The 17,045-nt window shown below is 35.6% G+C and overlaps 1 protein-coding gene across 5 annotated transcripts in view; it reads right to left on the bottom strand.

Moving 5' to 3' along the window:
- The window catches only part of Ars2 (arsenic resistance protein 2), a 394,921-nt gene that overhangs the window by 236,934 nt on the left and 140,942 nt on the right, over window positions 1-17,045 (bottom strand). For all 5 annotated transcript variants that reach the window (XM_090407032.1, XM_090407029.1, XM_090407033.1 and 2 more), the window contains one exon: window positions 3,955-4,124. In XM_090407032.1, coding sequence (XP_090263158.1) covers window positions 3,955-4,124 — 170 coding nt within the window. The remainder of the gene's footprint in view (window positions 1-3,954; window positions 4,125-17,045) is intronic.

Raw genomic sequence — 17,045 nt, 5'->3', positions numbered from 1 at the left:
GGCACCTTTCATTGATCAATCCAACATCTTGATCTTTCTCTGGGTCTTTTCCCTGCCAACCTGAGCAAGAACACTTGTTTTGCTAATCTTTCCTCTCCCATTATGTTTAAGTGACTATACCATCTGAGATTAGCTTTACTTACACATTCCTGAATGCTAACAATGGCAATTTATTTCCCTATATCCTCAATATTGCCACTGATGCCATCTGTTACGCCCCTAATCTTTCTCAGGACTCTCATATCTGCAGTCTCTAGTCTTTGGTCAAGTGTTTTATTTCTAACCCAGCTCTCAGATCCATAAGTTAAAATTGGTTTGCACACTGTCTTATGTAGCTAAATTGGTGTTTTGACTAATTTCTGTCTTATGCCTTATAAAGTTATTCAGCTGACTTCCTACCATACCAGCTTTGTTGATTCTGTTGTCTCTTTCCAAAAGACAACTTGAAAGAATTCTCTTGTTATGCTGCAAGTGAGAATGAATATGAAAGAATCTCTGCTGAATTCAGATAGAATGCAGGTGACAGATGCAGAAGAGATTATTCAACTAACGAGTGCCCAATTTTGCTAAAAGCTATCAAACTGGTGTATGCAACATTGATTTCACTGCTAACTCTTTGCTGGATGAAAATGATAATGTGATAATGCACCTGCCAGTACAGATAGGTTCCCTGTAGATTGAGAAGGATAAAGCTCTCTGCTGGCAGTTAGGTTACCAGAATGTCAAGGAAGGGCAAATAGGTACTGTTTTCCATTTTAGTGGTGAAACAAATTCTTGAGTACTGGCTATTGAGGTGTGCTAAGAAAGTTGTCAATGCATCTAAGCTATGTGGCTAAGAGAACATATTATCAACATTGCATATCCATACGCAATGTGGATAATATGGGTTTGAGAGGGGGGGGAGAATTTAGGGCTGTATTTTCAAAATATTTCATAAAAAGATTGGCAAGGAGAGAGAGAGAGAGAGAGAGAGGCGAACCAATGGCTGTGCCTTCAATTTGCATGCAGGCTTCCTCCTGCCATGTAAAAATAACCAAAGTTCATGGTAAAATTGAAAAGACTGCTTGTCTGGAAAAAAGAGAGCCTAAATGAGTTCTAAGGTTTCTTTTTTTGGGGGGGGGGGGGGGGGGTTACAGTATTGAAACAGAGAGGGTATATCAAAACTGATAGTAATGTCAGTATCTTTGAGCTCTCTATGAACTCTCTACACATTAAAAAGATTTAATGTGTAGAGAGTTTTTTACATGGGAGAAAATGTAGCCTATAATGACAGTAAGCTCTTGGGTCATTTGGCCACTTTGTAAGTAGGGAAACAATACTGTTCACTGAGGGTCTCATGGTTGCTTCTGTTTGTGCATTTTTGGTAATCCATAAATCTGGTTATATATAAAACTATAGGCTATTATATTATAGGATTATGTATAAAATAAAAAAGTCCATGCGGTTAGCCTAGTGGCTGTGCGCTTCACAACCACATGCCTGGGGAAGGAGTGTCCTAGGTTCAATTCCCGTCGGTGAAGTGAGGAGCTGAAGGATCTTCCTCAGCCATAGCCAAGTTAGCTAGTCTTGAGTGTAGACAGTAGGGTTTTCCCCCGGTTAATCCTGGGGTTTTTCAGCCCGCAAAGCAGGCAAACCGGCCTTGAGAACTCAACACTACAGATAGGATACACCGGGGCGTAGAGCTGACCACCTTATCCGGTGAATGGTTGAGGTCCGATGATTAATAAACCCTCGACAACGCAAGGTAAAAGAGGGAAAGGAAGTTGAGATGAGATATAAAAAAAAAAACTTTTTGTGTGTGTTTCAGTAGGATCCGCTTCAATTAGGCAGTAAACAGATCAATCACTAAGTACGATTATCATATTTTGATCATGTTTAGAGCAATGAAGTATTACCATAGCTTATTTATCCACTTTAGTGATTCTGGTTTGGCATATATTTTTTTTTAAGTGTGCAGCAATTCCACATCAGATGGATTCCTTTCCAGATGTTAAAATATTGGCTTAATAATTTACTAACTAAATAAATTTAATTTGGTAATTATTATCTCTAGATGTATGTTTTCTCCAGTAAAAATCAACAGCAGATAATCAACATTCAAGCATCCGTTAAAGATTAGTGATCTTACATGGAAGCGATATACAGCATAAAAAAAGCACACTGTTTCACTAAGTGTAAACTCAGATTGGTGAGACTACCGAATAGACTTCCATTACTCAAATGCTTGTCAAGTCAGGAATTATTCCTACTTCTTAAAATCACGCCCAAGTTTAAGCCTCCAAAGCTCTCTCTGTATCTAGAGTCACGTTAGCTTCACTCTTTTACAGAAGTCGACACCACGTGTACCATGTTCAGTGAGGGTATGAAGCGCATATGGTAATTATTTTATACCCTCTCGTATGCGCTTCATACCCACGTTAGAGTATGAAGCGCATATGGCAAGTGTCTAACTTGCGCCCCCCCCCCAACCCGATAGTTGGGGGGGGGGTGCAAGTTAGACAAATATGTTATACGTTTTGCACCCCAAACCTGGTTGCACCTGCGGCGGGCACCTCTTTCGCCACACCCTCGTTACGGCACTGACCATGTTAGCTGACATAAATGGCACTATCCAATCCATACAGGATGAGCTGTTTAACACAGTGAACACCAAGCTTTGGATGATTCTCTAACGTCTCTGACATGTCAGTGTAAAAAATTACAAGTTAAAAAATAAAAACCCACCACATCCAAAAATTCAATAATCTGGCCAAAAAAATACAAACCCTAACTACCTGAAGAACAAACTATAATTAACTTGTCATTTGTCGAACTCAAAAAAAGAAGCTATCATTGCCCTCAGTCATCACTTTGAAGACTGGTACTTGACTTGGAGCTAAGGCCAAAACAGAACACGGCATCTACGGCCTCCTTTCCCACATCACCAATAATATCCTCTCCATCATCTTGACCACTGAAGTGCCTACAGCATTCCCTGCTACTGCAAACTTTTGTATTTTGGATAAACAGGAAGAACTGCCAATATCCATCTGGAGAACACAGAAACTATGTCCTTTACCTACATTACATCCATTCTGGAGCAGAAGACCATGCCACTGAATAAAATCACCAGATCTTAATGGAACAAACCTCCTTTTTATACAGGAGCAGATATAAATCAGAGATGCTTTCTAGAATCTATCACAGCATTACATCATCATCAGCCATTTTCTGTCTACAGCTGGACGAAGGCCTCCCTCAAAGTTCTCCATTCATCGCGAATGGCTATTCTATACCAGTGAATTCCGACTATCTCTTTTAATTCTCATCCTCTCACTGTCTCTTAGATCTTCCTGTCTTTCTTTCCATCTCTGGGATAGCATTCAGATATTAACTTTGTCCATTTTAAGTATTACATCTTGCAATATAACTTGCCCATTGCCATTTGGATCTTTTAATGGTAGCTATGTCTCTCATGCTAGTCTGAGCTCTGATCCAAGTATTGAGCTTTCTGTCTAGAATGATAATATCGAGTAATGATCTTTCCATTTTCCTCTGGGTAATCCTCAACTTGGTCAATTTTTTTGTCAATGTCCACATTTCACTTCCATGTCATGATCAGAAGTATACAACTGTATACAAAGATTCCATTACCACAGAGGATACCAGTTAGGACTGTGAAATCTTGCCTTTCATACTCAGTCTGTGTTTGACATGTGTTTAGTTATATTTCTTTGTGTCCATACAGATGCCTTGGTGACCAAGGCAAAATACTGGCTTAATAATTTATTATTAAATAAATTTAGTTAGGAACTATTATCCTCTGGACATTTGTTTTTCTCCACCAAACATCAACATGAGCATCATGTGGAGACAGGGAGACATTCAATTATCAATGTAAAATAATGAATGAAGAACAAATTAATTCAATATCAAAAGAAAATGTCAATATATGTGGACAATAAAAATTAGTACCTGCATCAAGAAGTCGCACTATCTGATCAGCCTTTTCAACATCAATGCTTACTGAGTCTATCCAATTTTTTTCTAACAAATCTAAAAATACATCCAATCTCCTCTTGAAAGCTGCTAACTGCTCTGCTTTCCTTTTGCCACATTCTTCAGGATGGAATTTTGTTTTAAACCTACAACAGTTTAAAATAAACATTTAATTTTTTCCTTTTAACTTTGCTTAAAAGATAAAAGCCTAAGGAAGCTTTTCAATATCATTTACAAAATATGGCATAACTTTTAAACTCTCCTCAAATTTTTGATGAGAATTTAAAGAGACTACACTAATAACATTAGTAGTCTACTAATGTTGTTAGTATATGGGTGGGAAGGATAATAACAATGGCACATATATATCAGACACATCTTATTTGTATAATAATTAAAGTATCAGTATTTTGCCTGGTCAGATGCATCTTTCATTATCCACATTATTTGTTTTACATTTAATGATCAAAATTCTAAAATAAAGCTGAAGCAGGACTGAAAGTTAATTTAATTCTGCTTTTTGGAGGATTTTATAGGATTTTATATAACAGTTACATTTTTGATATAATATTTATTTTTACATTCTTAATATAGCATTTCTCAATACCATATAAAGCTTACAATAATCATTAATAAAAAGTGATTTAAGGAGAAAAAATTCCTATGTATACACACAGAGAGAGAGAGAGAGAGATATATTTAGATATACACACACATATATATATACACACTAACTTACAAATGTTCTCACCTTCAGACTCCGTTGAACAAGAAATATGCACAATTTCCAAATGCCTTGATTTCAAAAACATAACTAGCTAACCTAACAACACTGATAAATCTACAACTGCGTTGTGCGCAGCCTCCCTAACTAAAGCTGTATATATGCATTATGCTTGCAATCACTCACAACATGAATGAGCTGCTGAAACAAGACTCCTAAGGGAATGCTTTGGAGTCAAAGTGTTACTGGTCTCAGTAAAGATCTCCCTTTTTTGGTGAGACCTGCTATTTGAAAAGGAAAGAAAGTCAGAATAATAAGAAGAATCAGCACATGTGGTTTTCAGTTCTCATTACAATACTTGAGGAGTGAAATGCTTGAGGAGAACGTGTTTGGCTGCTAAAATTATAAACCAAAAGTAAATTATATACTTAAGTCAAATACATGAAAGAAAATGCCATTAACAACACATCATATACATCAAACCAGTATATTACTATTTTATGAAACTAATTGCAAATCTGTGCGAAACACTATTTCAAATTGATATAGGTTTTAGTAATTTTTTTTTACTAACATTTTAAAAAAAAAACTCAAAACAGTGTTTTATTTACTACAACATACATTAAAAACTTCAGACTTCACCTGTCCAATGTTACAACTCTGAATGCAAAACAAACTAAAAAAGCAGTATCATAACATAATACAGCAAGATGATTAAAAACTCATTACTGTAGTAAATCTTTTTTTTTTGAAGGGGGGGGGGGGGGGGAGGACTTCAGATAATGTTTGCCCAGAAGGCTATGATATTCCTCCTCTTGCATAAAATCAGTATCTCTTTAACAGACCTAAATTAACAACATATTTATATAAAGTCAGACAAAAGGCTGTAATCGGCATTATTTCATAAGGATTGCTTATTATTATTACTACCCCAAGACCTCATGGAGTCAAAGACTGATCTGGGAGGTCCTTTTATCACACACACAGCTCATCATACCATGCCTTGAACACATTCAAACTCCTTGCAGACACCACACTCTCAGGCAAGGCATTCCAATCATTTACAACTCTGCCTCTCTGTCCCCTACTCACACCTTCTTTACAGTTTCCAGGGATGACCTCTGGTTCTTCCCCAATCTCCCACTATTTTCTGTAGAACTTCTCCAGCATTGATCCTATAACAACCCCTTACCAACTTATAGGTCTCAATCATATCTCCCTTCTTCCTCCTGTCCACCAGACTCTGCAATTTACATCTTCTCAATCTTTCCTCATACTCGACATTTCAGAGGTCAGAAACTACCTTAGTCAGTCGCCTTTGGACCCTTTCCAACATCTCTTCATCCTTCTGAAAACCAGGTGACCAAATCTGGGCACAATAGTCCATGTGTGGCCTAATCAAAGCCTTATACAATGGAACAAGAATCTCCCTACTTCTACACGTCAATGTCCTCCACATCATTCCCAGAAGCCTTTGTGTTGTCTTTACAATTTTGGCAATGTTCCCCCTAAATTTCAGATCATTATCCACTATCACCCCTCAATCTCTTATTTCTTACACCTCCACCAATTTATCCTCACCAAGCATAAATTCTGCATCCCATCTTTGTTTTCCAAATTTTAAAACCTTACATTATGCAACATTGAACTCACATCAAAATTTCCATGCCCAATCACTCAATTTATTCAAGTCTTCTTGTAAGGCCACAACATCTTCATTACTCTTCATGGTTCGTCCCAACTTTGCATCATTTGCAAACTACTGAATATCTCCATCCAAATCTTCACCTATATCGTTAATATACAAGTTAAACAGTAATGGCCCCAAAACAGAGCCCTGAGGCACTCCACTCGTGACTTTCCTTTTCCTGGATATTGCTCCCCATACACAACTTGTTGAAACCTATCAGATAGCCAGTCTCCAATCCAATGCACCAACCTAATATCCAACCCTATCTGCTCTAGTTTGACTATCAATTTATCATGAGGTACTCAATCAAAAGCCTTTGCGAAATCTAAGTACATCCTTCTCCTCTGTCCAAGGAAGAAGTCACTTTATTGTAATAAGTAAGTAGATTACTAAAACATGACCTCCTTTTAGCAAATCCATGCTGTCCATCAAAGATAATACAATTGTTGTCAACCCAACTCTGTATCCTAGTTCTCACTAGCTTCTCCAACAACTTAACCATAACACCTGACACACAGATAGGCCTATAGTTTGATGCTCGAGTTCGATCACTTCCTTTATGAAGTGGCACAATCTTGCTCTCCTTCCACTCCTTACGGACTTGACCGTGTGCAAGACTCGTATTAAAAAAATATGTCAAGACAGGTGTCAACTCCCTGGCACATTCCTTCAGAATACGTGGCAATATATTATCTAGTCCCACAGCCCTATTAACTTCTAGTTTACTCAACTCCCCATACACCTCTTGCTCACTTACAGTCAGTATCTCCTCCCCATCATCTACTGCTCTCAATCTCTCCATGAAATCACATTCACAAGATTGAAAGACCTTTATGAATTGATCATTAAGTATCTCCACCACACATTCTGCAACAGCTGTCTTTATACCATTTTCTCCTATCAATGTCATCCTTACATAATCATTCTTTCTTTTGCTGGCTACATATCGAAAGAACTCCTTAGGATTCTTTTTGGCTTCATTAGCTAACTGCTGTTCATACCTCTCTTTAGCTATCCTCACCAACCACGTCACCCTTCTTGTCTGGTCTTTGTAGACCTCATGGAATTGGTTATTTCCACTTCTCTTATGCTACCTCCAGAATGCCCTCTTTCTCTGTATTGCATGCTTAATCTCTTTATTCATCCATCTCACACCTACCTTATTTAATCTTCTCACCCTTGGAATACACTTAGACATTGCATCTACTAGACAGTTTTTGAAAATCCCCCAAGCTGCATTGATCTCTTTTCCAGATAACTCCTCATTCCATGCTACACCTGCAAGTTGTCTCCAGATCTCTTAATAATCCCCCCCCCCCACTTGTAGTTACACACATACCCTTTTCTCACAGAGGTCCTCACACTGCTGGCAACCACCCAGGTAATCACCTCATGGTCACTTTCACCAATTGGTGGATGATTTGACACCTCATTTATAATTACATCCTCTGATGAGTTGACCAAATCCAAGACCCTCAATCCTCACGTGCCCTCTGTTACATACTGTCTGAGGTAGTTATCCCTCAAAAACTCAAGAAAGTAATTTTCTTCACTTCCAGTTGCTATCTCATCATTCCAGTCTATATTGCCATAATTAAAATCGCCCATAACGATCACCCTTTTCTTATTTGTTTGAATAATTTGATTATACATTTCATTATCGCTACCATCCACATTACCTGGTCTATAACAACATCCCACCAAGTATTCGATTCCATTCACCTCTATCTTACACCATACTGCCTCAAAACCACTGGCACTATTTCCCTCTTGCATCTCTACTTTGTATGGACAAAACTCTTTCTCTATGATTAATAGCACTAGTCCTCCCTTTTTACCCCTTCTATCCTCACAAAACACATCATACCCTTCCATCTCTATTCCTGTCAGGATGTTGTCCTCTTCCAACCATGTCTCACTTAATCCAACAAGCTTTGGGTGAACAGATGCAATTAATGCAACCATTTCATCTGCCTTGTTTCTTATACTTCTAGCATTTGTATACAAACACAACAGCTCATTTCTGGATCTACAGCTAGTTCCACTGATACCACTCACTCGATGTGATCTCTCCATGCTCGACTGGGGTCAATTTCCCTTTCTGCTTATTCATTTTAAAACCCTTTTCAATTCCAACTGTTTCCTCTTGATCCCAGGTCATTCCATTCCTGTCTACACATGCTCTCACCTCCTCTCAGAGCATCCACCTTTCTCACGCTGTGTACCCCTGTCCACCCTGAGCCTCCCCGTTTCCCTGCTCCTCTTGCACACCCATTCTCTCATTTTCTATACTCATACCACTCACTTCCTCATTCATAACCACTTCTTCAATTTCTCCTGCTCTTCCACATCACTTCCCACTTGATCTGATTCATTCTCTCTCTCACTCTACTCACTTCTCTACCTTCCAGCAGCAGTCTCTCCAAGCCACTCACACCATAACCACTCAAATGCAGTCCATCGCTCCCATACAGTTCACTTCTTCCTTTAAACTTATTCCACACATTAACAAACTGTACTCCCATCTCCTCACACATTTCAGCCAGCATATCATTCATAATCCTTGCTCTCCGCCTCATCTCATCACAGTCATACCTAAGCAACATGCTGACTACCCTTCCTGTCACACTATTCTCTTTTATCCTTCTAAGCAGCCTCCTGACATCCATTCTGACTTGCTCTTTGTCCTCTGTCAAATCACTTGTGACGATTAAAACCATCAACTCCTTTGCTCGTTCCCTCCTCATATCCAATTCCACAATCACTCTACTCATTTTACCGCCTGGAAAACATACCTCATGCATCCTATCATCCAGCAGATCTTTAATAATGGAGTCGCCATATAACGCCACTCGCTCACCTTTCATTAACTCTTTCGTGCCATCATGATTAGTTTTAATAGTTTTACCTGAATTTTCTTAATTTCATTGTGCATCCATTTCATCTCTTTCCTCATCCAATCCAATTCAACTTCCGAATCTCGCGTCACATTCTCTCTATCATTCATTCTTTCTAATTTTCTAATTCTTGACACCCTCTTCTCACTTTCACTCTCATTCATCCTTCTGTGCTTCCATACTTTCGGTCCAACACGTGTCCGACTTTCACTATCATTCATTCTTTCAATTTTTTCCACTTTCGATTCCTGCATCACGCCATTTCCAGTTTCATTCGTTCTCTCAATTTCGTTTCCTTCCGCCACTCTTGCCCCACTTATATTAATCAAAAGGATAGCATCTTTATTTGTGGACTACAATTTCTGAAAAATACACAGAATTTCTTCTCAAGATCTGATTCTTTTTAGTTATGCAGATGTATATCTGTCAACAAATGTCGGATCTTTTTTAGAATCAGGACTTCAGCTAATGATATACTTGCAAATACCATGAAGATCACCAATGTACAACTGGCAGATTGTAAAAATTTTAAGTTGTCTTCCAAATTTACCAATACTATCAATGTATTGGTAAATTTGGAAATTTATTTCCAAATTTACCAATACATTGATAGTATTATTTGGAAATTTATTTGGAAATTTATTGGATATTTCCAAAATTATTTGGAAATTTATTTCAGATTCACATAACCTACCCATTTCAAACAGGGTAGTAAAGGAAATTTTCAAAATGAGAAACAAGACAATGATTTATTACTATTATACATCTCCATGGAGTCAAAGACTCATCAGGGAGGCCCACATTAACCTATATTTACACAATCATTCACTGGCAAAACACTCATGACTGCCTCTAACAGTCCATTCCACTCGTTTACCTCTCTTCAAGTAAAAAAAAAAAAAATCTCATCCTCACACCTTTACTAAGCAAGCACAATCTTACATAACTTCCAGTACTGATGACACTTATTGTCTTCAGTCCTATCACATATTGAAAAATTTGCTCTCCATCTACCCCATAAACCTCAATAATGAATATATCTCCTATCTCCAATTTTCTGCCTATCTGCTATACCGACAAATCTGAATCTACCATCATAGCGAACACTCCGCAAACTTATCATTTTGGTTACTTACTTCTGGATCCTTTACAACACTTCCATATTCTGCAACAAACCTAAGTGACCAAATCTCTACTTACTAGTCAAGACATCGTAGTGAATCCTTATAAACAGATATAATTTCCTTATCCCTACTTGTCAGTGTAATTTTTGTCCTCTTGTGCAATATAAGATCCTGAACTTCAACTCTATGTCCAGCATCCCACCCAAATCCCCAACATCATTAATTTCTTCCAGTTCCATTCTATGAAATACACAACTTGTAGTTCTTATCATCCCAAAGCACTTAACCATACACTTTGCCATATTAAAATTGCACCCATTCTATTGCCAAATTGTTAGTATATTTAAATCATTCCATGGGATCTTTACATCACCTTTATTATCTATTGCACTTTCCAGTTTAGCATTTGGGAGAATACAATCAAAAACAAACTGGATATCTCCTTTAAATCATTCCACTATCATTAATATACAAATTAAACAGCAGTGACACATATATAGTCATATAGCACTGTTTGCCTGCTTTCTCCTTGATTTGACTCCATCTGATGTCCATCCATGAGCCATTCTCTTATCCATGTCACCAGTTTCATGGAAATTTGCTTCAATTTACATAACAGGGTTCCATGCAGTATCTTGTTAAATGCCTCTGAAATGTCTAGCAATATCACGGTGTAGCCATTATCCTAAGCAATTGTCACTTTATTGTAGAAAGTTAATAAATTACTGAGGCAAAACGGTTCATTTCACAAAATGTTGTCCCTCACCAGAGTATCATATTCCTATCCACTCTTTCCTGAATTATGCCCTTCACTACCACTCCTGAGATGGTGATCAGTCTATGAGCCTACTTTATGTAAAGAAACTATCTTGCCCTCCTTCCACATTCTCATAAGGCCAATGCTAAGAATTAAATTAAAGAGACTGGATTACGTGCCAATTCTCTTTCAACTTTCTTGTAACACATGAAACAATATCCCATAGCTGTATTCATGTTGTGATTTCTTAATATTCTAAAAACCTAAAGCTCATCTACTCCTATTCTCATACTGGACCTTATCACAACACTGCATTATCTCAACCTGGATTATGTCCTCTCATGAAACAATTGCACAGCAATTCAGGTACTTCTGTTTCTGCCATCTCTTCATTATCTGTATGCATAAAAATAATCCTATAATCATTCTTCCTTTTACTCTCTACACAGTGAAAGAATTTTGGGGGATTTCCTCTGGCCTGCTCAGGTAATTTCTTCTCATAATCTTGCTAATCATCTTTTTTTTCCTTCTTATATTCAGTCTACAACATTTTCTTTTTTTTGCAACTTGTACTTGATAATGCTACTCATCCATCTAACTCTGTCTATCAATTTAACTTTGTGTCTATGATCTCAAAGAAGTTCTATTTAAGAAGGGGAAGAGGCATTTTCTAAACATTAGAGAAAACAGCTAATATAAACAAACAATAAAAACTAGCCCCTGTTGGAAATCTAAACGGCAAAGTATGAAATGTATTTCAGCCATAGTGATACAATTTGAGAAAATGGAAGACTAATAATAATCAATGACATTATTATTATTATGGGAAAAAAATGATAATAAATAAATAATAGCAAAAATCATTTTTCTTATAGCAAAAAAAATATATATAAATAAATAAAAATAATAATAATGGCAATTACCAACAGCAAAATTTCTGCCCTTAAAACTTTCCTGCCACCTTATTCAATTATAAAAAGATGCATAAATTTGTGTGAAAAGAACACACACACACACACAAATTAGGCAATTGTTTGCCTGTAATGTTTTCAAGGGTTTAAAAAGTATTCTGTCCATCTCCTCCTGGGTCTTTTTCTTGATTGGTGTCCCTTTGGTTTATATTTCCAGGCAATATTTGGCCATCTATCCTCATTCATTCTTTCTAAATAGTTTTTCTAGTTCTTTCTATAGTTTGTGATGTCTTCTATTATGTTAATTATGGATAATTGTTTTATTTATTCATTTCTTATCTTGTCTATTCTTTTATAGCCTGTGAGCAGGCTGGAACTTCATTTCTGCAGCTTCCACTTGTTTTTATCTCGTTCTCCCAAGTCCATGTTTCACTGCCATATTTCAGAATTGGTTTGGCTATTGTTTTATTATAGTTATATTTGGGTTGTTCTAGACATCTGTTTTCTGAAGTGTCTGTTCAAAGTTCCAATAACTGCTAGGAATTTTTGCTTTTTATATGTAATGTCAATTTCTCCATTGGGGCTTATGTAATTTCCTGGGTATTTAACTTGTTCTACTGCTTTGTTGTGGATGACTAATTTGCATCTTTTAATTTCTTTACCTTCAAATTTTGGGGCAGACAGCCCAAACAGATAATGAAACGGAATTGGAAAATAAAATTTTAAAAATCAAAGTTGAACGACTCCCACATTATGAATCAAGCAATAACCAAGTATTAGAGAAAATAAATGAAAAAGTCAAAAGAAAACATTGATTGAAATCAGTTGATGTTTTCTTCTGAATGACTGAAATTGTCTCCAAATGGAGAGCATTAAGAATTCCATCCAAAAGAATTAAATATGAAGTAGTCCATGAAAAAAATATATAAAAAATTCTTGGCTAATATGTCAAATTGCATCCTTTAGATAATATAAAGATAAATGCAGGAAAGCTAATGTTTGCAAATAGCTAAACAAAAGATATAGGAAGAGTTTGGAAAGAATACAAAAGATAAATACCATTAAGGTAGTAAAATGTTTTGGAAGTTAATAAAAAAGCATAGAAATGAAGGAAAGTGGTACCACAAAAAAAAAAAAAAAAGAAAGACAGAACAATGTTGTTGTTGTTGATCATCTCATGTAAAAGGATTGCACTGTTAAATGAGATAAGTAATGCCAGAGCAGTGGTAGAAAACATTCAAAAGAAATGCAATCAGGAGTGCATATTAATACTTGAGATAGAAAACACCATAAGAATCCTGACATGTGAAAAGACAGATACAGTAAATGATATTTAAACTGAAATATGATGGTGTAAAAGTTTGGTGCCTACTCTGAATAATCCAAAGACTTGGTCAGAAAGTCATGATGGCTGAAATATATTCTCATAAAAAGCTTTTCCTTCTGAGTACTCCAGGAGAGATCTATACAAGCATACTTGAGAAAAGCGAAAAATAGTTGAGAAAATTGGAGTACAACAGAATGGTTTTAGATTAAATAGGGATGGCCTATACTCAATTTTTATGTTATGAAAATAATCAAAAACTCATGGAAATGCAATAAGGATTTCGGGATTTCTATTTAAACTTTAATCATCTTGAAGAAACATAAGGTGCAAGGGAAAAACTATTTAAACAACTAAATATGTATGATGTAAATGGAACCTTATATAAAACTATACATAATTTATACTTAAGCTACAAATTAGCAGTTCATATTGAAGAATGCACAAGATGATTTGATGTCAATTCAGATGTAAGGCAGAACTGTATGCTATCACCACTGTTATTTGCAATATACATCAAACATTTCATTAAGGAATGCGGTATTAAATCTGCTATTACTAAAAATACTTGAACTTAGTTCTTTGCTCTATGACATTATCTTCTTAAATAAACACTCATGTCTTCAGCTGAATTAAATAACTACAGTAGGCAGGATAAACAGCAAATATCAACTGCACATTCTTAGTGTGTGTGTGTGTGTGTGTGTATATATATATATATATATATATATAAATATTAGCCACAATATTTACTGAAGAATGGCATATTAACAGAAAATGGTTAATAGAATAAGAGAGAATGCCATGGTTGGAAGATTTGAATTAATTTATACATAACAAGAGAGAAAGAGGGCATAATGCTATTGTGTTGCTGGTATTTTTACTGGCATGGAATAACTGGTAATAAAATTGTTTATTAAGACACTCAACTACCTACATGAAATTCTTGTATTTGCATCATCAGAAGATAAATATTTATAACCTATTTTTTATTTTATTCACTTTTATCTCCTGACATGAATTTCATAAAAAGGTTGAATGTCTTAATAAACAATTTCACTACCAGTTGTTCCATGTGTGTAAAATACTGCAATACAATTGCATCAGAAGAGAAATCATCCAAAAGCCCAGACAGCATTATAAAAGACAGTTCAAACCAATTTTAACATGTGGATCAGAGAACTGGGTAGAAATAAAACAAATGATCATAAAATAGAGATCACAGATATAAGAGTTAAAAAGAAAATAAGGGATTAACAGATGGCAGAATCGAATATCAGAAAGAAATCTGACATTATCCATTTTCAGCATAAGCAAAATTCATCTACTTACACTGAAAATAATATAGTAACTAACAAGCATATAAAGCATAAATGGCTTGGTAAAGACCCACTGTAAGTGTAGGGTGCTGATAGGCTGATATTGTTTAGGGATGCTGTAGAAGGTCAATGTATGAGCTGATCAAATAATAGAGCAATTTAGAACAAAGTTATTAAATGTAAATTGGTCACAGAATCTCAATTGTCAAACTGTCATAATATCTGGTATCCTGCCCTTCTGAAGTAGGTATACAACAGAAAATGACAATGATGATATCCACAAAACTTTCATGCCATGTTTAGAATACACCCATTATATTCTCATATAGTGAATTCATTTCATTTTTATTATTTTCTTTGATACCTTACCCACAAATAATAAGAAACTTATAATACATTAGTATTGTAATGAATAGGCTAAATATTAGATAATCCTGATCCCATAAATCTTTATATTAAGGTTAGAACCCTCTAACATAGTATGCAATCAGGATTACATAATCCAGGAACTTTGAAAATGTTTTAAGGCCACTTTAGGTCCAATGAGAAATGTGGTAATTATATACTGAGCAATGGAAATCATTTATCCACTAAAGATGTCCTTAAACATTAATGCCTGTGGGGGCTTCTAACTAAGTGCCTGTTGGAGATGATATCCACTTAGCCAGCATTTCGTAATTTCTAATTAACTGGAAAGTTTATTCAGGAATCACATTTTTCCTCAACTGAAATGTAAATAAACTACAAACATAGATAAAGTTTTTGAATCTTTTTCAATATAGTACACTGGTGATAAAAACAAACATTTTTCTAATTCATAATTATAGCTAGTCAAGGAGTTATTTAAAGAGAATATGAAGACCAAAGTTATCTTGTATAAAAATATCACACAAAAAAGATTTGTGCACACATCCTGGGTTTTATTGAAAAAAATTTAGAATTTTTTTTTTCTTGCAAATAAGACCTATACTTCTTCAACCTATAGCATCCCAGGACTATGAACAGATGGAATGTCGAGAAGAAAGAAATTTCTTAAAGTGGATTTCAGTTATCTGTATATTGCAGTAAGGCTGTGAATGAGTGCATGACACATTGAAACCTTTTTTTTTTTTTTAAATGTGAATCCACCCTTGAAAGGTCGTAAACAAACTATAATACATTAACACCATGGGAGGATTATGAGTTAGATAATAATCTAGACACACTGCTCTAGACTATATATAACATTTTTTTCAAACCACTTCAGTAATAAGGAGTCATACACTTCCACCTAAAAATATTCAGAAATATCTATACCTGTTGGGTAAAGTGCAGATATTCTATCTAATCAGTCAACTAGTTTGACATTTTTAATGCATCTCCTGTTATTGAAAGATCATAAACCTATAGTACATTAGTACTCTGAGTAGGCTAAGGATTTTTACACATTTTTTTAATTTTTTATATTTTTATACATAACCTGAAACCCTGCTCTAGAGACTAAACATGGAACTTTGGTTTATTAGATACACATGTTCACAAGAATAAATAATAATTTTTTTATTACTGTAAATATTTCAACCTGAAACTAACTGGGAATGATCAGCATAAGCACAAGGTGAAGCAAGAACAAAGAATCTGATAATTTTATTTAGAGCTGAGCCACATGCCAAAATGCCACCTTATGAGTGGTTACAAAATAAAATGAGATTATAGTAAAGCCAAAATTAAAATTAATTTTAGATGTTCTATAGAAAAATGACTACAAGAACACCAATCTTATCAACAACATTAAATCTGAAAAATCTGGCCTTGCTCAGCATGAAGTGGACAATGACCATAAATATCTTCTAGTCCAATATGCACCTTACATATACAGGGTGTTCGGGATAAATTTGACAGTTTCGTAAGGAAAAAGAAAATCTTCTTTGTATCTATTAAATTTAATGAATTGACAAAAAAACATTACAGGCAGAGTTAATTACAATACTATCAACAAGATTTACTCAAAATAACCACCATTAGCATCGATCACAGCTTCAATTCTGCTTCGGAACCTCGAACAAGCTGATGCTACAGTCTCCCTGGGAAGGGCCGCAAAAACTGTTTTAATTTTATCCATTAACTGGGCTTTTGTATTACTGGAAGTGCGATTGGTGTCTTTTTCAACTGCGCCCCATACAAAATAATCCATGGGGTTAAGGTCTGGGGAGTTTGGAGGCCAAACATTTGGACTGGTGAAGTCGTAGAAATTTTCAGACAACCATTTTTGACTTTTCCCAGAGGTGTGGCAAGGGGCCGAATCCTGCTGCCATACATACGGCCTACCATTGGCTACCCTT

This window comes from Typopeltis vanoorti, chromosome 17 (assembly GCF_054136105.1).
Source record: "Typopeltis vanoorti isolate ZY-2024b chromosome 17, IOZ_Tvanoo_1.0, whole genome shotgun sequence".
Taxonomy (NCBI): domain Eukaryota; kingdom Metazoa; phylum Arthropoda; class Arachnida; order Uropygi; family Thelyphonidae; genus Typopeltis; species Typopeltis vanoorti.
The sequence above is the reverse complement of the archived record's forward strand: the minus strand, read 5'-3'. Positions and strand labels throughout refer to the sequence as shown.